The 20,996-nt window shown below is 38.6% G+C and overlaps 1 protein-coding gene across 1 annotated transcript in view; it reads left to right on the forward strand.

The window, feature by feature from the left end:
• wdr41 (WD repeat domain 41) overlaps positions 1 to 20,996 on the forward strand; it is a 55,848-nt gene that overhangs the window by 27,684 nt on the left and 7,168 nt on the right. Inside the window, exons 2-10 of the mRNA XM_080848098.1 lie at positions 167 to 282; positions 2,438 to 2,486; positions 4,417 to 4,545; positions 5,417 to 5,479; positions 5,699 to 5,810; positions 8,033 to 8,095; positions 8,689 to 8,796; positions 18,365 to 18,549; positions 20,558 to 20,679. Of these exons, the coding sequence (XP_080704224.1) occupies positions 167 to 282; positions 2,438 to 2,486; positions 4,417 to 4,545; positions 5,417 to 5,479; positions 5,699 to 5,810; positions 8,033 to 8,095; positions 8,689 to 8,796; positions 18,365 to 18,549; positions 20,558 to 20,679 (947 nt within the window). The remainder of the gene's footprint in view (positions 1 to 166; positions 283 to 2,437; positions 2,487 to 4,416; positions 4,546 to 5,416; positions 5,480 to 5,698; positions 5,811 to 8,032; positions 8,096 to 8,688; positions 8,797 to 18,364; positions 18,550 to 20,557; positions 20,680 to 20,996) is intronic.

Here is a 20,996-nt window from a genome sequence, read left to right on the forward strand (position 1 = left end):
CGGTACCCATAGCAAAAAAAGTCAATGGACACTGCACACATAAGAATAGGTTTATTTTTGTCTGCACATACAACATGCAAGTTTGGTCCCATCTCCAGACTGCAATAATGTATCGTTTCATAGTCCATTCATTCATCTCTGTCTGGTTTGTTTTCATGTCTTGCAGAAGAATTCAGTTCTGTTCAGTGGGGAGGAACAGCCCAAAAACTGTTTCACCGAGCTGCAGGTGCTGAAGGGACACTTTGACATTGTTAGATATCTGGTGCAAATTGATGATTTCAGGTGAGTTGTATCAAATCACCCAAGACACACTTATGGGAGACACATGGGAGACATTTAACTCTGAGTTTGCCTAACCCTGCTCACATTTCTTTGTGAAATGTTGTAAAATATCTATAAGAAGCCTTCAGATCATGAATGTCGTTAAATAATCACAGCAAGTTATTTTGTAAGTACGTGTGTATTTTCTCGTTGACATTGTCCATGAAATCTGTACAATCTGTGATCACGTCAAAGTTATACACACGTTTGTTTATAGTAGAGGAGGCTTCTCTATTTTATATTTTGCTTTACCAAAAAAACATAAAAAATGTTCCTTTGAAACATAAAATGTGGTTCTCACTGCGTCATTAACAAATGATCTACTCCAGTCCGTTGTTAGAAGTTAGTTTATCCCCACTATCTCCATTATCTGCAAAATCATTTAAGAAATGCTGCGCATTGTGCTCTGAATAAGAAACTGGGTCCATAGTGTTCAGTGGAACTTATTTTGAATAAGAAACTGGGTCCATAGTGTTCAGTGGAACTTATTTTGAATAAGAAATTGTGTCCATAGTGTTCAGTGGAACTCATTTTCGAATAAAAAAATGTGTCCATAGTGTTCAGTGGAACTTATTTTGAATAGCAGTGAAGTAGTGAAAGTGACTCTATGGCAGAGGTGGTGTAGACACACACACTCTGAATTCCACCTCTGCATTTGACCCATCCAGGGTAGTGACCAGTGTTGGGCAAGTTACTGAAAATTAGTACTTAGTTACAGTTACTAGTTACTTCTTTTAAATGTAATTGCATTACTTCACCAGTTACTGTATATCAAAAGTAATTAGTTACTAGGGAAAGTAACTTTTACGTTACTTTTATATCTACGTTTAATGTCATGAATATGAACACTACAGAACAGTCAAATCAAGCAGTAGTACAAAAGTCCCCTTTAACAATTAACTTAATACAAAATAACTGTCTAAGTCATTTAACAGTGTTTTTTTTACTCCATTAGGCCCAATGAAGTTAAAGTGATTGGCTTACAGTAACTACAGTATTAACACCATATAAAAAGTAGGGGGATACAAAATAATCAATTAGTGGTTCAGTTAACCAAATACCCTGAAACACCCTCACAGTATTCACAATATGCTAAATATATCATTAGAATAATATCTTTAAAATACATCCTACTCGCTGGCATGTAAAATACGACATTGTATTCAAATGCAGTTGGCCAACCCATTTATCTTGTCTCCATAGCCACAACAGGGAATCCCCACCCTGATTAAGGTAGGAACTGTGTATATAAGTTCCCACTGGTCCCGGTGGCGCTTCTTTCCCCGTTGCACCGACAGGCAAGATAAGGACACGAACACCGTAAACAGGTGGTAATTCATTCCACGCGTTTTCTGGTTAATCAATAAATGTTGGAAACCACGATCGGTGTCCTACCCTTCTTTCCATATGTATGCGCGATTACATGTGTTAACGGCCGTGGAGAATGGGAGATAATTGCGGTTGTATATCCTTGCGTGATTGTATGCAAGTGCAATGTGTGTGTGTGTAAGCGGTCCTGGAAAATGGGAGACACAGTTGTGTACGTACAGCCTTGTGCATAGTAACGCGGGTAACAAACTCACTTAAATTTCAGTAACTGTAACTGCGTTACTTGATTTAAAAGAATACTTAGTTACCGGCTCGTTACCGCTAAAAGTAGTGGAATTACAGTAGCGCGTTACTTAGTAACGCGTTACTCCCAACACTGGTAGTGACACACACAGCACCCAGTGAACACACTCAGTGAAGTGAAGTACACTAACCCGGAGCAGTGAGCTGCCTTTGGTGGCGCCCGGGGAGCAGTGATCGGGGTTAGGTGCCTTGCTCAACTTATTTTGAATAAGAAACTGGGTCCATAGTGTTCAGTGGAACTCATTTTGCTCAAAATGTAACAGCTGGATAGCAGCTGACTGAAAGGTCATGGAACAAAAAATAATCTAAATCAGTGAAACAAGAAAGTGTAGAAACAAGCAACCTTTCTTTACAGAGCAGCATAGTTTGACCACAGCCCTCAAAATGTGATGTTGCTTTAGATATGTTGAACTGAACCATGGTTTTGATGTGTCTTTAGATATGTTGAATTTAACCTTGGTTTTGATAATGTCTCTGCTCGAAGGTTTGCCTCTGCAGGAGATGATGGTCTGGTGTTGGTGTGGAACGTGGAGGTGAGGTCACAAAATCATATTTTACAAAAGTACCTATAGTATAAATCAGGGATTAAAAACTAAATATTTTTCATTTCGTTTTGTTCTGACCAGAAACGTTATTTTACTGTTCCGTTCCAGTGTTCCCTATGCTAATGTCCTTTCAAAAATGTCATGGGGGGGGGGTGTGCTTAATGTTTGTCATTATTCGGGTGCGGTCGATAGCCTATAGGCTAAATGCAGTGCGCCCTTTTCCAACGTTGTTGAAACAGAGTTTGCCTACAACTTATAATAAATAATGAAACAACATTATATCACCTTGCAGTTCAATTTTATTTGTTTCCAGTCGGCAACATGAAATTAGGCTGCAGGACCATTTAAACGCAAACATGTCTTTCGAACTGAAGTCCGTTCAAAAAAAGGAAAGCAAGAAAATGCAGGAGCTAAGACCCATGGCTATTCAAAACAAAATGACAACAAACTCAGCCGGTCACATTTAGGCCTACATTCAAATTCGGAAAGCATCTCCAACAAAACGTTCTCCATTACGCGAAAAATAAACACAACTCATGTCCATACCTAGAGGCCTATGCCTACTCTCTTCTATTAACTCGAGAGCTAGCCTATTTGAAATGGACAACAGATAGCTTACATACCAAATTACTTATTGAGTTTAAGGAAAAGTATGTCCTCCAAAACATTCTCCTTCAGATTGCTGCGCAAAGGAGACAGGATATATTTGAGAGACGAAAAGGCACGCTCTACACTGACCTAGGTAACGGGCACAGGCAGCACAATCATTGCAGATCTGTTAGGCTACTCGCAGCTCGCTAGTGTCAACAGTAGTTTCACTTCAGCCAGGCGGTCTGGGTAACATTTAGCGGGCAGGTAGCCAAGCCCATCACTTCCGGAATAAACCTTTATTTCAAGATTTATTTTAACAATAATTTTATTTCCATAATATTTCAAGAAAAGTTATTTGGAACGAAAAATAACGTTATTAACTGTTTATTTAAAATTGAAAATATTGTTTTCACTCCGGAACAGCTGAAATTGTTTTTATTCCCGTTTTCGATTACGTTCATCACAAAATTTTGTTCATTACCGGTTTTCGTTTTCGTTCTTTGAACCGTTTCTTATCCCTGGTATAAATGCAGTAATAACATGACACAGGTAATATTGGTATGATTGCTTTTTTTGTCTGGTACTTCGGGTGTTCCTGAGGTGAACATATGTCATTATTTCATAAATGTAAGGAGGTTGTCTGGTGTACTTGTCTATTTCTTTGACAATATGCCCTCAGGGCCCAATGGACTATGAGATGTTTCAGCTGTAGTTGGTACCATTGCTAAACAGGAAGTGTTGCATGTTTTTTTGTATTGATGGTGAACTGTAGAAATAGGCTTGGAAACCTCAAGTATTTTGCCCAGAGTGTTTGCTCTTTTTTTAATGATTTTTAACAAGTTTTGTCAAATTCAGAAAATGTCTCCTCCCCATCCTCTAGCTTTCTATTCTGTCAGGTCAATCATGAAACTCTGCTGTACATACATATTCCGGTCTCTTTAAATGGGATAAACCATGGTTCAGACTGAGCCATAAATAATTCTAGCTAATCAACAAATTGCTTCAGGAGGACGGAAGGAAGGGTTGTTATTTCATTGGCTGTTGAGCTAAAAAAAAAAGAATTCTGCCAGTGCTCCTTTTGGTTTCTTTTCATTTCTGGGCCAGTCTGTATATCAGTCTGAACAAACTTAATTCATTTTCTTTTTTACATTCAAATAAAGATTTAATGACACTAATACTGGTTTTACTTTAAGGGTGGGGTTGCTATGGCAGCCAATCAAACACAATCAATAGAGATGAGTGTCTTCTAATGGGGTTCCTGTGTGCATTTCTGCTGAGGATTTGATCCTAGGTGTTTGTTCTGTGTTTCTGTATGGTTGCCTTAAAGACAGGTGAGCGACTGCTGGAGCTGAGAGGACACACTCAGCAGATCACTGCATTGGTGCCATACACCATCACCCAAGAGGACCTGACGCACACCTCTCTCATCACAGCCTCCTCTGACCGATCAGTCAGTGTATCCTTTTCCAACACATCCAGACCTTGACCCAGATATAGTGACCTTCTGGGCAGCTGTAGAACTGTTAAGGGATGTCTTGTTCTTAGCAAGAGATCTTTTATAATGCCTTTAAGAGGCAGGAGGGCATCGAGAAATCGACCATACAAAAGTATAGCTATTTTATTAGTAGTCAAAAGTTTCCTATAATTTTCTAGCCCAAACAATGATGTGATTTTCAGATCGTATTACAGTTTAGATTATTCAAATATTTTCTCCATGCTTTTGTCAATATTGACAGTTAAGATAAACAAATTGGCGTTTCACCTTATCCATATTTGGCTTCTTCACAGCTTTTTTCTTGCCGGTCAACTGTGGAAAGAATTTATTTTGCTTTCACTTTTCGCTAATAATAATACAAATAATAATACAAAAATACTTATCATAATCTTTATTTATAGAGCCCTTTTCAAAATCCATGTTAAAAAGTGCTTCACAGTGGCAGCAAAATACAACACAGTCTTATAATCATCAGGCAAAAAAAACAACCACACAGATAAAAACAGTTAGTGTGTAAAATACAAAGAAACAATAAAGTGGTACACCAATACAGAGTAAAACTATGTTTTAAGGACTTTAAAGACAATTGAAATTAAGAAGGTACTAAAAGAAAGTCACTGATTGGACCTGATTTCCTCAGGCAGATCGTTCCAGAGCCTCGGGCCCTGACTGCAAAAGCTCTGTTCCTTTTAGTTTATCAGTCACTCTATCACACAACTAGCTAACCCAACTCAGTTGCTGCTGTCCCTTAATAAGTTAGCAGAGCGGTTTGGTTTTTACAAGTAATTCTCTGACATGAAAACTGTGAGTGTTTGTTCTTAATATCATGTAGCTTTGGGATCCAGATACAGGAAACCGTGTTCAGACGGTCTCGGATCTGCAGTCTTCAGTAAAGGTGTGTGTGTGTGTGTGTGTGTGTGTGTGTGTGTGGGTGTGTGTGTGTATGTGTGTGTATGTGTGTGTGTGAATTTTGGTAATTCCCAGTGATGCTCAAGACATATTAATTACCAACATTGTATACAGTACACATTTAACTGTTCCCCTTTCATGTTCAAATACTTGAGATGAAGTCTTGATGAAGTCTGTGATTCTCAGTGTGCTGCTCTTCCACCAGTGCCTCCTCGTGCTGAGCTGCCACAACATCTGGCTCTCGGGAGGAAATGGCTTGTGTGTTTGGAGTAGTGGTTTCCAGCTGTTAAGCAAGACTGAACAACACAGTGACACAGGTACACAGACACGCAAACACACAACGTGGGGTATTACTTTATTAAGATGTTGATGTTTATAGTTACTTAGTATTTCAATGACAAATCATTATTTCTAACCTTGTCAATGTCTTGACTGTTTATCGTATTCATTCATTACTTGATGGCTAGAAATATGAGATTTTCTGGAAAACATGTTGTGTTCTGGGTGATTACAAAATGGTTGAATACATTTGTGTCCCTACCTGTATACTGTATGATTGGTTAGCTGATTATTTGTGCCAAGTCAGGTTAAATTCCATCATGCCTGATCAAAGTCACCCATCAAAACGTAACTTGAATGCAAATATTGTTGTTCCACAAGCTGAATAACACTGACAACTGACCTGCAAGTATACAAGAGTCACTGCATTGGACCTGCAAACATAGGCGGAGATCAACAATCATTGTAGACAGTTTTGCATAATATAGTAATATTAAATAAAAGCACAACAAACACAAGCGGTGCTAATTATAAACGTAAAACAATGTGTTTTTTAACTGTTCAAAAATCATAATCCCCCTATTCCTCAAAGTGGTTTGGTTCACATGCTGTTTCCAACGGGCGGGCTTCTGGCAGCTCTGTATTTCAGTCAATCAGCCCAGTACACGGTCAGATTGTGAGGAAACCAACCACACCAGTAAAACCTCTACAAGTAAAAGCCAGTAAGTCATTTATCACACCACTTGTTCAACAAGCACAAGCCTGTGACAAGGAAAGTGACATTTTTCCTGCTTTGTTCAAAAGCTCAAACTTGAGCTTGTTAACAATCATTAGCTACTAGCTTAACCAGCGTGCTGATTACGATTTTGGACAAAGCACACACACTCCTCTTTTTCCTCCTCTCTGTTTCCTTCTCTCTCCCCTGTCACTGCCGCTATGCTACCCGATATGTAAATGGCTTGACAGACATTGGACCTCATTCTCGAACGCAGTTTCTCCACTTAGGAAGTTCCCGGGACAATTCTGGCATTCATGAAAGTTTTCTCATCTGGGATTCGTTCTTAACTTTGAACAGAATTTAACAATGCTAAAAAGCAGTCGTAAATCGGCCAGATTGGAATGCGCTCATGTTCCTAAGGGCTGAATTTATGAGAAATCGTTGCCGATTGCGTTCACATCAATTCTACAGATAATTCGGATTTAAATAATTATAATAATAATAACTACAAGAATATTTGTATCATAAACAATTAAGTTTCACATGACGTTTAACATCATGTGATGACCTAACAAAAATAAAAGCACTACACGAAAAACTGTAAATGGCATTGAATAAATAAATAAGCACTAAACTCAATCACGTGGATATAGCCATGGTGGAAAAGAATGGACACATCTACATTCTGCAACAGTATCTCCACCTCTGCACTGCTAAATATGGTTACATGTTGAAATTCTCTCCAGTAAGGGTCGAGCAAAACCCACGCTGACCGTGTGAGAGTAGTATTGTAAAATGCACTACAAGGCATAATAGACCAGAGTTCACTTTCCGCTTTGACATGATGTAAAGCAAGTTGCGAAGGAGCGTAAGGGAGAGAGAGGGGGAGATAGGGCCAGACAGTTATTTTTTCATGTCTCCCCCAGGAATTACTCTCTGAAATTGTTCTGTGCATTGTCCCCCCCAACAATGAAATGGGATCTCTGCCCTGCCTGCAAGGATAAGCAGTCTCTGAGATACTCAAATTACTCCATCTGGGACCACAATGACATTTCTTCCCCATTTGTTGGGTTTCAAACAACTGAACTTCTTGACCGTGTCTGTAATCTTTTATGTATTGAGTTGCCTCCATATGATTGCATTCATTTCCGCTGCTTTCACATAACTGCATTACCAAGTAATTGTAAAGGCAAACCCAATAAAGTGGCCGGTGAGTGTACAGTATGTGTATATGTATGTGTGTAATCAACCATCAGGCAATCAGCTGTACAGAGGTTTCACAAATCTGTCCAACTCTCAGCAGCTATATCTCCATTCTACTATAGGAGTCACAGCCATATCCTCATTCTACTTTAGGAATCACAGCCATATCTCCATTGTACTCTAGGAGTCACAGCCATATCTCCATTGTACTCTAGGAGTCACAGCCATATCTCCATTCTACTATAGGAGTCACAGCCATATCTCCATTCTACTATAGGAGTCACAGCCATATCTCCATTCTACTATAGGAATCACAGCCATATCTCCATTCTACTATAGGAGTCACAGCCATGGTGGAGCTGCCAAGGAACTATGTGGCCGCTGCAGTGGACAGAGAAATAAGTGAGACCATAGAGTGTTCTTTTATTCCCTGATACCGATTCGATACTGACCATAGAGTGTTCTTTAAATCCCTGATACTGATACCAGTGCCTCAATACTGATTCAATACTGAGAAAAAAAGAACAATAGCTGTGATCCAATATATTGTTTGGAATTAATTTGTTGTACCTGCACATCAAGTAGTTCCAGTTAACACCTGCATATTAATTTGCCATATTTGTTCTTAAGGGAACATTTGTATATGCATGCACTCCATTTTGTGTTATTGCCGTAAGCAGCCTCGGTGTGCATTATTTTCAGCTTCCTGACTGTAGTGCCACCTGCCGTGTGGAACTGATCATTAGAAACATCTTCACATGAAGAGTCATATTGTTTAATATTTCTATAATTGTGTTACACTTTTGTCAAGACAGACGCTAACAACATTAAGAATGATTTTGTGATTTTGCCAATATATTGTATGATTCACGTAATATCATTATTGATTGCACTGATCAGATTGGTTCATTACTAGTTGTCTTGGAACATGTATGCATAATGAGTATTATTAACTTGTAATGCTCTCCCTATCATTATTTGACTTTTTTGAAAAGTCATTTATGAACTGAAGGTTTCATCAACGGAGTCAGATGTGTCAATCATAGCATTCAGACACTTGGCCAACCATCAGGACAGCATCCGAGCCCTCATCAATGTTAGCGGTGAGTAAATGCATCAGGACAGCATCCGAGCCCTCATCAAAGCTAGCGGTGAGTAAATGCATCAGGACAGCATCCGAGCCCTCATCAATGTTAGCGGTGTGTAAATGCATCAGGACAGCATCTGAGCCCTCATCAATGTTAGCGGTGAGTAAATGCATCAGGACAGCATCCGAGCCCTCATCAATGTTAGCGGTGATTAAATGCATCAGGACAGCATCCGAACCCTCATCAATGTTAGCGGTGAGTAAATGCATCAGGACAGCATCCGAGCCCTCATCAATGTTAGCGGTGATTTAAATGCATCAGGACGGCATCCGAGCCCTAATGATGAGTGTCATGGGTGCCCCTCTCTTTTGCTTTTATTCACTAGTAAACATTTCTAGGTTTTGGTTTGATAGTTAACATTAACTAGCGAAAGTTATCTAGCTACATTATCTTAGGAGGTTCTTGTTATCAGTGGAGGCTTGTTAATTCTAAATTCTAGTATTCTGATTAGATTTACCCCACTTTTATATAATAGTAGGGTAAATCTTACATACAATCTAATATACACATCTTGGTTATATATGCCACTATACAGCCGCGGAAAAAATTAAGAGACCACTTCAAAATTATCAGTTTCTCTGGTTTTACTATTTATTGGTATGTGTTAAAGTAAAATGTACATTTTGGTTTTATTCTATAACCTACTGGCAACATTCCTACCAAATTTCAAATAAAAATATTGTCATTTAGATAATTTATTTGCAGAAAAATGACAATTGGTCAAAATAGCAAAAAAGATGCAGTGTCTTCAGATCTCGAGTAATGCAAAGAAAACAAGCTCATATTCATTTTTAAACTACACAATACTAATGCTTACACTTAGGAAGAGTTCAGAAATCAATATTTGGTGGAATAACCTTGATTTAAAATCACAACTTTCATGTGTCTTGGCATGCTCTCCACCAGTCTTTCACATTGCCGTTGGGTGACTTTATGCTACTCCTGGCGCAAGAATTCAAGCAGCTCGGCTTCTTTTCATGGCTTGTGACCATCCATCTTCCTCTTGATCACATTTCAGAGGTTTTTTATGGGATTCAGGTCTCGAAATTGGGCTGGCCATGACAGGGTCCTGATCTGGTGGTACTCCATCCACACCTTTACTGGCCTGGCTGTGTGGCATGGAGCATTGCACTGCTGGAAAAAACACTTCTCAGAGTTGGGGAACATTGTCAGAGCTAAAGGAAGCAAGTTTTTCTTCCGGGACAACGTTGTACTTTGCCTGGCTGAGGTTTGTAAAAGACCATAAGGATTGAAAAAAGCGGACTGGAGGGTCTTCTAGTTCGTCTTCTCTTCTTAAAAAAAAAAAAAAAAAAGAGTCAATATCATCAAATTAGACAAAATTTAAATATAGACAGATGGCAATTTAATTTGCTGCATAGTTAACAACACAGTCTGCTTAACAAAAAGTGAACAGAAATATCCTGGATGATAAGAACATGAGCACAGTTCAGTTACAAAAGGATCAACAACTCTCTTCCTCCCCTTCTCTCTCTCTCTCTCTCTCTCTCTGTCTGTGTGCGTGCGTGTTTTTTTCTTTTGAAAGACGTCAGTAAAGATTGGTTGCTTGGTCTCTTAAGCCACTGGCATGAGTGAACTTTGTGTGCTTAGCACTATGGTGCGTCTTCAGATGTTTAATCAAATTGCTTGTGTCAAACGAAGTACTTTTCTTTCCGCCCCTCGACACTGTAACAGTGCAGATCTTACACTGTGCCTTACTCCTGTCATCATTTATCTTAAAATGAGTCCAAATCGCCGTTAAGGCAGCACAACGGTATAGCGATTTCTTACTAGAGTTTAATGTTGACAATGAACTGGGCTACGTTCTTGCAGCCAAATTGACACTTGCCTGAAGTTTGACTGTGTTAGGGAAGTTGTTTGCAACCTAGCCAACATAGCTATCACAATAACATTGCAAAGAAGTTAACGCAAAAGCACTTAATATTAGCATCAGGCGGAAAAACGAAAAAAAAAAACGAAATACTAGCATCAATGTCCAAGAGTGTTAAAACAACCTTGCTAACATCGCTAACGGGATGTCTTGCTAGCGGCTACTTGCTAGCGGGTGTTTATGACAAAGTCAACAAGATTCCTGAAACACAAGACAAGACAGACGTCTCTTTTACCCTCACATGTCCTCCTTTCGAGACCTAAATGCGTCCGGGTAAAAGAGGAGAAAACAAATACATTCCCGTCCCCGTCAATCAACCGTAGCAAATGGCAACTAGAAAATGCATTTCCTGAAGGAAATACCAGTGCATGAAATGCAAAAGTTAGGAAAGGAAGAAGAAAAGAAAGAAGAGTGAAAGAAGGAAAGAAGAAAGGAAAGAAGAGTGAAGAAAGGAGAGAAGAGAGGATGAAGGAAAGAAGAGTGAAAGAAGGAAAGAAGAAAAGAAAGAAGAGTGAAGAACGGAAAGAGGAGTGGAAGAAGAAAAGAAAGAAGAGTGAAGAAAGGAAAGAAGAGTGAAAGAAGGAAATAATAGTTGAAGGAAAGAAGAAAAGGAAAGAAGAGTGAAAGAAGGAAAGAAGAAAGGAGAGTGAAGGAAAGAAAAGTGAAAGAAGGAAAGAAGAGTGGAAGAAGGAAAGAAGAGTGAAAGAGAAAAAGAGTGAAAATATTGAAAAAAGGAGATAAAAATGGAGTGAAGAAGAGAGATTGAGTGTGAGAGAAAGTAGACTGAGAGGGATAGAGAGAAAGATGGAGAGATGGAGAGAAAAAAAGTAGAGAATGGAAGGTGTCTTAATGTTCCTATCACTGTAAAAAAAAAAAAAAAAGTTGGGTGAACTCAAAATTTTAAGGCAACAAACTTCAGTAAAATTTTAAGGCAACAAACTTCAGTAAAATTTTAAGTTTTGCTTTTGAGTTTGCTCAACTCTGAATTCTGATTTTGGTCAACTCAAGAGTAAGTTCTACTAACTCATAATTTTACATTGTAATAACATTTAATCCTTACTTGTGCCAACTCTCCCCTAAGTTGTACTTACTTATTATTTAACATTGTAATAACATTTAATCCTTACTTGTGCTAACTCTCCCCTAAATTGTACTTACTTATTATTTAACATTGTAATAACTTTTAATCCTTACTTCTGCTAACTCTCCCCTAAATTGTACTAACTTATTATTTAACGTTGTAATAACTTTGAATCCTCACTTCAGCTAACTGTCCTGTAAATTGTAGTAATTTATAATTTTACATTGTAATGAGTTCTTATACAGAATTCACTTTAAATGGGTTTAGTTAGTATAGCAGAATAATTTAAGAGGAATTTAAAATCGCACACTGCAATAGTTTATAATGTAACTCAACTTTATAATTTATAACCAGGAACTTCTAATCAAATGTATAGATAATTACAGACGCAACATATACATTCAAAACATTTGTTTTATTTATACTGTATCAAATCCCTTCCAAAAGGGGCAAGTAAATGCAAACTATCGAGACCATGTAACATGTTTCAGAAAAACCAACCAAAAAAAAAATGTTTCAGAAAAAACTAAACAAAATAAGATGCAAAATAAATGTAAAGTGGGAGATCGAGATACACAACAGTTGATTAATTAACATGGAGTTGGATGGACAGAAGGGAACAATTCCAGATCCAAGTAAATGTAAAGTGGGAGATCGAGAATACACAACAGTTGATTAATTAACATGGTGTTGGATGGACAGAAGGGAACAATTCCAGATCCAACACTTTACTTCACTGAAGAAGTTTGTTTTTTAGGGATCTGACCGTTGCAGAGAGGTCCGACCCCAGTTCCATTATGACCTTTTGGACAGTTTCAAAGGTGTATTTCAAATCCTTTGGGTAACTAAGGTTTAATGTATAGATCAGTCCAACAAGGTAGGCAAATGCAGTTGGCAGGTAAGGGAGATCTTGGAGGACAATCGCTTCTTCCAACACAAGAGCAACATTCCTGACACTTTTAGAGACTGCTCTGCTATCATCCTCCAACACAGTGAGGATACCCACAATGAGGCCTTTCGTCTGTCCCTCTTCTGGGTCAGTGTCCTTGTGTTGACAGACAGAAAACACCAAAACATGAATTGCAAGACATTAGTAATTAAAATACTGTGAATCAGAATAAGCTCTTAATCTAAAATAACTCAAAATATTGTATAAACATTTTTTTTCCAAATAGAATTAATTATGAGTTTGACATATTAACTATTTCCATCCCATACACCACAATCAAAAATGTAACCCTCATACACACATCATATGACATCAATTAGGCTACATCAAGTCAAGGGCAGGACAGTGAAACTACAGAAGACACTCTGGACATGGTTAGGGAACCAGGAGGACAGAGAGGTTATGGTTGAAGACAACGTTAAATACAGCACTATAAATACAGTATAATAACATATTTACAATTTCTATTCATAGCCACTCACAGTTCCTGAAGAGCTTCTCCTGATTCTCACCGAGATACAAGGGAAGGCCCTTTAAAGCTGCAGTTTGTCTATGTGCAGTGATGTCAGATGTCTGAAACAAGAGTTGCATGAAACATTACAAGATGTAATTGACATATAAGAAGTAGAGTAAACATGCAGGCAGCTGTCCTTTTCAATATCCAAAATGATTGCTACGATTACGATTGCTCACTGTGAAGGTATATCCACTGGAGGTGCTTTTTGTGTCACTGACAGGCTCATATCATTATCAGTGTCTGACAACATTATGAAAAGGCTCCCCACAGAGCAATGTCTTTTTGTTTTTAAGATTACAATACCCTTTGTTTAACAAGAAAAAGCCGCCATCACCTCGATTTGAAAACTGAATCAAAAACGTCTAAAAATGACCCATATATTCCACAATTCACACTACATGGACAAAGATGTAAACAGTGTTGTTGGACTGATCATTAACTTCACTGGAGCAATTCCAAGAACGCGATTGGATAACAACGACAAAACGTCACGATTATCGGACCCAAAGTGTAGCTGCCCTCTCCATTTGCCTCGGGAATAAAGTTATCGATAACGACTTAATAAGCAATAACTGCAAGTGGCAACAATTTTTGTCTAAACGTGAATACAAACGTAGAACATATTTACAAAAACATGGCTTCTCCATATGCAGGGAACGTTAAAATGCACGAAATCGCACCTCGGCCCACCACCTATTAGGGGAAGCCAAGCTTTAAAGAAATCGCCACTGGTCGTAAGTGTGAACTAGCCAGGTAACAAACTACACACGATGGCAGACAATGCTAATATTTGTATGATGTACGCAAAAAATGAGCTCCCCCTCTTTGAAAGATCAGCAGCTGCCACTGGTGGGGCAGGCAGAACCGAGCAGCAACCTGTCGCTGGCCCCGCTCTCTCTCTGTCCCTACTAAACCAGCCTGCTCACCTGCTACCTGGAGCAGAGACGGAGCATGACTACCACTGTGTAGCAACACTACACTTCTGAAAGATGGCATAAAATGTCAGCTAATGTTGCAACCACAATTTTGAGTTAGCATTAATACCATAATGTCTTTTTTGTATCTGTAACAAGCTGGCAAACACGAATTAAAGCAGCACAACGGATCAATAGCTATACGCTAGCTATATGCTATCAGCTAAAACTGACGAAATCTCTTGAAATGTGCTGACTTTGACATTATTACAAACTAGTTATTCAACAACTGTCCTTACACAGTCAAGCAAGTGCAACACAAGACAAAGCAAGATGGCAAATAAGCTTACTAGTTCAGCAGACAGTGGAAAGTTGGGCGGCAAAACTACAAAACGAAGTTATGTGCCTATAGACCCTGCATAGCAATGGCGCGGATGCAATTCTCCATATTAAGAGTCATTGTAGCGCCCCAATTTTTTTCAAGCTGTTATTTTTAGGTTAAACTGATTATCCTAACCCTAATCATGACGTATAATTGTTGCATTGTGTTACTTTAACACAATACCAACAGTCAGAAGATAACATGCCTGTCCTGTTTGAATAGGTTGCCTGACTGATGCTAGCTTTCTCTAATGACTGAAAAGCTTTGTGTAAATGTCTAGGTCGCTTTCTCCATTAAACGACGTACAACATAGGCCTACTGCACAACACAACTCAGAATAAAATTCGCGCATCATTTTAATTTAATTAAAGGTTGATTTAAAACGTACCTGTTTGGACTCCAGCAAGAGGCAGCAGCACAGCCAGAATGAGACTTCAATTGTAAAGTGCCAACGGACAGTTGGCTATTTGGTGCAGCTGTCAGTAAAGCACAGGTGCAAGCCAGTTTAAAGACCCTATTATGACGTCATAATGGCCCAATGTAAGTCAATGGGAAAATTTCGATTCGTTTTTATTTAATATCTTAAAAAGTATAAAGTTTAGAAAAGTGAAAAATACATAGCATAAGTGTCGTTTACAAGACCTACGCGACAAAGTTTGAATGAAGTTTCTACGTTAAGCGGTTCGGGCTGAATTAATCGCAGAAAAAGGTAACAAGAATAAGAAGAAGAAGAAGAAGAAGAAGAAGAAGCCTAGGAATAACAATACAGGGCATTTCATGCACTGTAATAATATGTTATAGGCGCAGCGTCGCTAAAGACAGTAGGCTAGCCCCTACACTTTGCCTATGTAACAGCAGTTCTAAGTTAACTGCAAAACATAAAATAGCCGAAGATAGCACTTACCTTTACTGGAGGTCGTACGTGTTAAGTTTAAAATCTCTAGCGAAACCGTTAGCTTACGCAAGCCACCTCCACACATCGTATCCAAGCTGTTATTGAATTAATTACAGTGCATGAAATGCCCTGTATTGTTATTCCTAGGCTTCTTCTTCTTCTTCTTCTTCTTGTTACCTTTTTCTGCGATTAATTCAGCCCGAACCGCTTAACGTAGAAACTTCATTCAAACTTTGTCGCGTAGGTCTTGTAAAGGACACTTATGCTATGTATTTTTCACTTTTCTAAACTTTATACTTTTTAAGTTATTAAAGAAAAACGAATCTAAATTTTCCCATTGACTTACATTGGGCCATTATGACATCATAATAGGGTAATTAAAATGGCTTGCACCTGTGCTTCACTGACACCTGCGGCAAGCCTCCAAGGGTCCTCTTCTCTCTGTACCTCTCCATTCAACTGTATAACAAGGAATTTTAATAGACACCTTCCATACTCTACTTTTTTTCTCTCTATCACTCTCACTCTACTTTCCCTCTCACTCCATCTCTCTGCTTCACTCTTTTTTTCTCCTTCTTTCAATATTTTCACTCTCTCTTTACTGTCTTTATCCATAGCCACTCTTGTTCACTCTTCTTTCCTTACTTTGTTTCTTCCTCTCTTCTTTCCTTTCTTCTTTCCTTCTTTCTACTCTTCTTTACTTTCTTCTTTCCTTCTTCCACTCTTCTTTCCTTTCTTCTTCCCTTCTTCCACTCTTCTTCCCTTTTTCTTTTCTTCTTTCCTTCTTTCACTCTTCTTTCTTTTCTTCTTATCTTCTTCGGCTCTTCTTCCCTTCTTCCACTTTTCTTTCCTTCTTCCACTCTTCTTTCCTTCTTCCACTCTTCTTTCCTTCTTCCACTCTAATTTCCTTTCTTCACTCTTCTTTCCTTTCTTCTTCCCTTCTTCCACTCTTCTTTCTTTCTTCCACTCTTCTTTCCTTTCTTCACTCTTCTTTCCTTCTTCAACTCTTCTTTCCTTCTTTTACTGTTCTTTCCTTTCTTCCTTCCTTCTTTCACTTTTCTTTTATTCGTTCTTTCTTAACTTTTGCATTTCATGCACTGGTATTTCCTTCAGGAAATGCATTTTCTAGTTTAAACTGCAAGTTCAACCTCAACTTATCTGTCTGCAATACCGCTCTCGGCCTCTATGCAACTCGCCGCTCTCACACCTGGCAGGCATAGACAGTAGAGGAGAAGAAAACACACGCGTTAAGACGCAACACTGGGTATCGGTTTTTGGTATCGGTAATTTAAAACGAGTACGAGTACGAGTATTTTAACGAAGTATCGACCCGATACCCGATACTGGTATCGGTATCGGTGCATCCCTAGTGTGGATGGAGTACCACCAGATCAGGACCCTGTCATGGCCAGCCCAATTTCGAGACCTGAATCCCATAAAAAACCTCTGAAATGTGATCAAGAGGAAGATGGATGGTCACAAGCCATGAAAAGAAGCCGAGCTGCTTGAATTCTTGCGCCAGGAGTAGCATAAAGTCACCCAACGGCAATGTGAAAGACTGGTGGAGAGCATGCCAAGACACATGAAAGTTGTGATTTTAAATCAAGGTTATTCCACCAAATATTGATTTCTGAACTCTTCCTAAGTGTAAGCATTAGTATTGTGTAGTTTAAAAATGAATATGAGCTTGTTTTCTTTGCATTATTCAAGATCTGAAGACACTGCATCATTTTTGCTATTTTGACCAATTGTCATTTTTCTGCAAATAAATGATCTAAATGACAATATTTTTATTTGAAATTTGGTAGGAATGTTGCCAGTAGGTTATAGAATAAAACAAAAATGTACATTTTACTTTAACACATACCAATAAATAGTAAAACTAGAGAAACTGATAATTTTGAAGTGGTCTCTTAATTTTTTCCGCGGCTGTATATGACACTTTTAAGGTCATTTAAGTTACAAAGATGATTACTTTTTACCATTGAGTGTGGAACAATTTAGTCAGCTATGTATTACTTCTAAAATAGGAAGTTTATGTCTTATGTCTTATGAGCACATTGTTGTCTTGCCAGTATTTCTGTCACTTGACCTATTCCTGCTCAGATAGTTTAAATAGATCGTTGTGCATGACAGGATGAAAGTTTCACCTGCTTTGCACCAGTTTGGAGTCTTAACTTCACATACGGTAAGCTGTCACATACCGGTGAAGAGATGATGTTAGAGAGAGAAAGAGAGATTGTTTGTTTAATATAATTGTTGTAGTAACCATTCTCACACGTATGTGGATTGATATGGAACAATGATTTAAAGCTGTTGGCCATTTGGTAAGTCTCCCATAACTATTGGTCATTAGCATTTTGGTAATAAGTGAATTAATCGATTTCAATGATATGAAAATCACATTTAAAAAAATTTGATGGCAAGAGGTTGGCTGATGGGTGATTTGGGATATCCACTCATGCCATTCATGACTCCAGTAGCCAATGAGCATACAAAGAACATCACCAACAACCACTTGTGTCATTTAGGGGGCAATATCATGACTGACATGCCAGAAGGAACTGCTTGGTTGAGATTGTATCTGCTAATGGAAGATTGAGTAATAATAAGTGTTTACATGCATTGTACCTCAGACATGAACAAATTCAGAGGACACAGTTAAAAATTCAACTGTGCTTTTTTAAACCAGATTTTGTGTGCGAGTTGTTTTTAAAGGGTTCATAAACCATTTAAAATTTAAATAAAGCTTTATTTTATTTCCATGTTTGGGAGCAGGTGAAACCCCCAAATAGCTGCTTGTATCTGCATTGATGTGTGATGAAGATGCAGAAGAATGTTTGATGGAGAAGAATGGGTTTTGAAATTCGAGTGACTTGTGCTTGTTTGTTCCTTAGATAAGCTATTCGCTAGTGGCTCTCACATTGGTGAGCTCATCATATGGGATTCTGTTGAGTGGACCATTCATGCTGATGACCAGATTGCTTTGGAGGACCTTCCCTACGATGGGCCGTTGGAGATCAGACTGGGCTCCCAGAAGCAGAGTGAAGTGTCCATCCAGCATCTCGTGTCGGATGGAGAGGTATTTATTGAAACAAATAGTTAATTATGAAGTGTTCATGTACATAGGAAAAGAAAAGACTGACGATATGTGGTAGGCCTGTTTGAGTAGCATTCTGTCTCTCCAGTTACACATGACGACAACTTTTAAACCTTTGACACCGTTGTTAAGGGTGCTTTTCACTTCCTTAAACAAGAACGTGTCCTACCTCTCAAACAACTCAAAAACAGGACTCAATACCAACAGGAGAATACACTGTTTGGCATTGGCAGGGAATTTTTGCAAATTAAAAAAAAAAAAAATTTCCCCCGAGTTTATATGGATAGTTCTGATTGATTTTTAAGTATCTTAGTTTCCTTTTAGAATGGTGTTCACAGTGTATTGATTAGACACAGCTCTTTCATTTGCTATATGTTTCTATGTATGTTTCCACCATGGTGTTGGCAAAACAGTTTTTTATTTTCAAGAAAATCTGTTTAGAGTTTGATCAATCAATTTCAATTTTATATAGCGCTTCTCTATATACCCGAAGACGCTTTACAGAGTAGCCCGGTCCAGTCCAGTCATTCAGACAGTCATACCAGTGGTGGTAAGCTACATCAGTAGCCACAGCTGCCCTGGGGCAGACTGACGGAAGCGTGGCAGCCAATCAATCAGCGCCAACGGCCCCTCGAACCACCACCATCATTCATTCAGATTCATACGATGAGTTTGAGCATTCATTATCCACATAGTCACATCCCTATAGTAAAACCAGCCCTCAGACAAAACCAATATAAATGCCTAATTAAACTCAGAGAGCCATGTTTCGGTTTTTTGACAATTGAGGTCAAATTTGAATTTCAAAATATTTTTTGAGTGAGCAAAAAGCTAAATTAAAACTGATTCAAATGTGACTAGCTACAACAACCTGTGTTCCATCAAACAGTGTTAACACAGTGTTCAATCTATGCCTGTATATTCAAAAGCAAACCACTTGCAAAAAAGTAAATATGTCCACTAGCATGAATAATGTGTGTGTGTGTGTGTATGTGTATGTGTGTATGTGTGTATGTGTTAGCGACTTCAAAGAGTTCTTATTTTGTCAACTACATTCCTTTCGGGTGTCATTTGTAATTGGAAAGATATTGCATTTTAGAAAAAACAGTGACTTTTGTTTGTGTGTATGTGTTGGTGTATAGTGTATCTGTCACGTCAGAGCCCAGACCTGCACCAGCCACGCCCACCTCAGCTCTCCCTCGCTCACACTCACCGGTGTACTGATCACTCGCACCTGCACTCTCACTCCCCTGCACCACATTAAGGATCACCAAGGACTAATCACATACACCTGTCACAGTCCCTTCATATACCCCACTCACAATGCACTCGATGTCTGGTATCGCACTTTTACCCTCTTGGTTTTGTTAGTTAGCCTTTTACTTTCAGAGATTGTCTCTTTGTTTTGCTTTCATGTTCGTGTGAACCCGTGCCTTAGTTAACGCAGTGCTGTGAGCCTGCGCCCCTCCTGGGCTGGACTTTTATCCAGGAGCGAAAATGTCTTGTTTAGCCGTTCGGTATCCCAGTAACTCTGTGCTGTATACCCTTTCGCAAAATAAACAAACTTTCACTTAACCTTCAGTGGTCCCGATCTGTTCCGTGACAGTAGCAAGCAATAACGAATATTTTAATCTACTCACAGTGACCATAGTTGGTGAATTACTGAGCTGAAACCTATTTAACCATTTAGCCATCTAACTTTAACGATCTTTATTCTATTAATTGAGAAACTTGCAATATTGGTCAGGTGAATAGGACATGGGTTATGGGTTATAGCATTATGTCACCTTTTGGCTAAATCTTAGATATTTCCCTGAGAAAAATGTTAGAAATACAGATCAACACAAAATGCCCTGGAAATGTATTACAAAATAAGTACATTGCAGACAAAAAATATTGTCAGAGAATGTCATATTTGTGGAATAAATGTGATGGGGTCTCACTAGATTATTGCTCTCCTGTAATCATTTCCTTTTTCCTCTGTCCACAGCTTGTTGTTGCAGCGGTGGGAAGTGGACTATATGTTTACAATGTCCAAAACAAGTGTATGGTGGCATGCAGGAAGTTGGCCCATGACTCTGACATTTTACACACCAAGCTGCTGTCTCAAAGGTACTATACCTAAAGGAACCCAGTTGGTTCTGATGGTATTTGGGTTGTGTTGGCTAATTTCATACTTAAGACCGATCTTGTATTTCAGTACTTACTTTATGAATAAAAAAAAAAAAGATTTCTAAAAATGCAATAGGTAGTGGTTGTGATGTAAAGGTCCAAACTTAACCAAAGTTGATGCGATAAAGTCAAGATTCAAGATTCAAGATTCAAAAAGCTTTATTGTCTAGTATGTTGCCATACTAGAAAATTGTCTTTTGACTGAAGGCTTGGAGGTGTGTGTGTGTGTGTGTGTGTGTGTGTGTGTGTGTGTGTGT

Source organism: Sprattus sprattus (assembly GCF_963457725.1).
Source record: "Sprattus sprattus genome assembly, chromosome: 11".
NCBI classification, from domain to species: domain Eukaryota; kingdom Metazoa; phylum Chordata; class Actinopteri; order Clupeiformes; family Clupeidae; genus Sprattus; species Sprattus sprattus.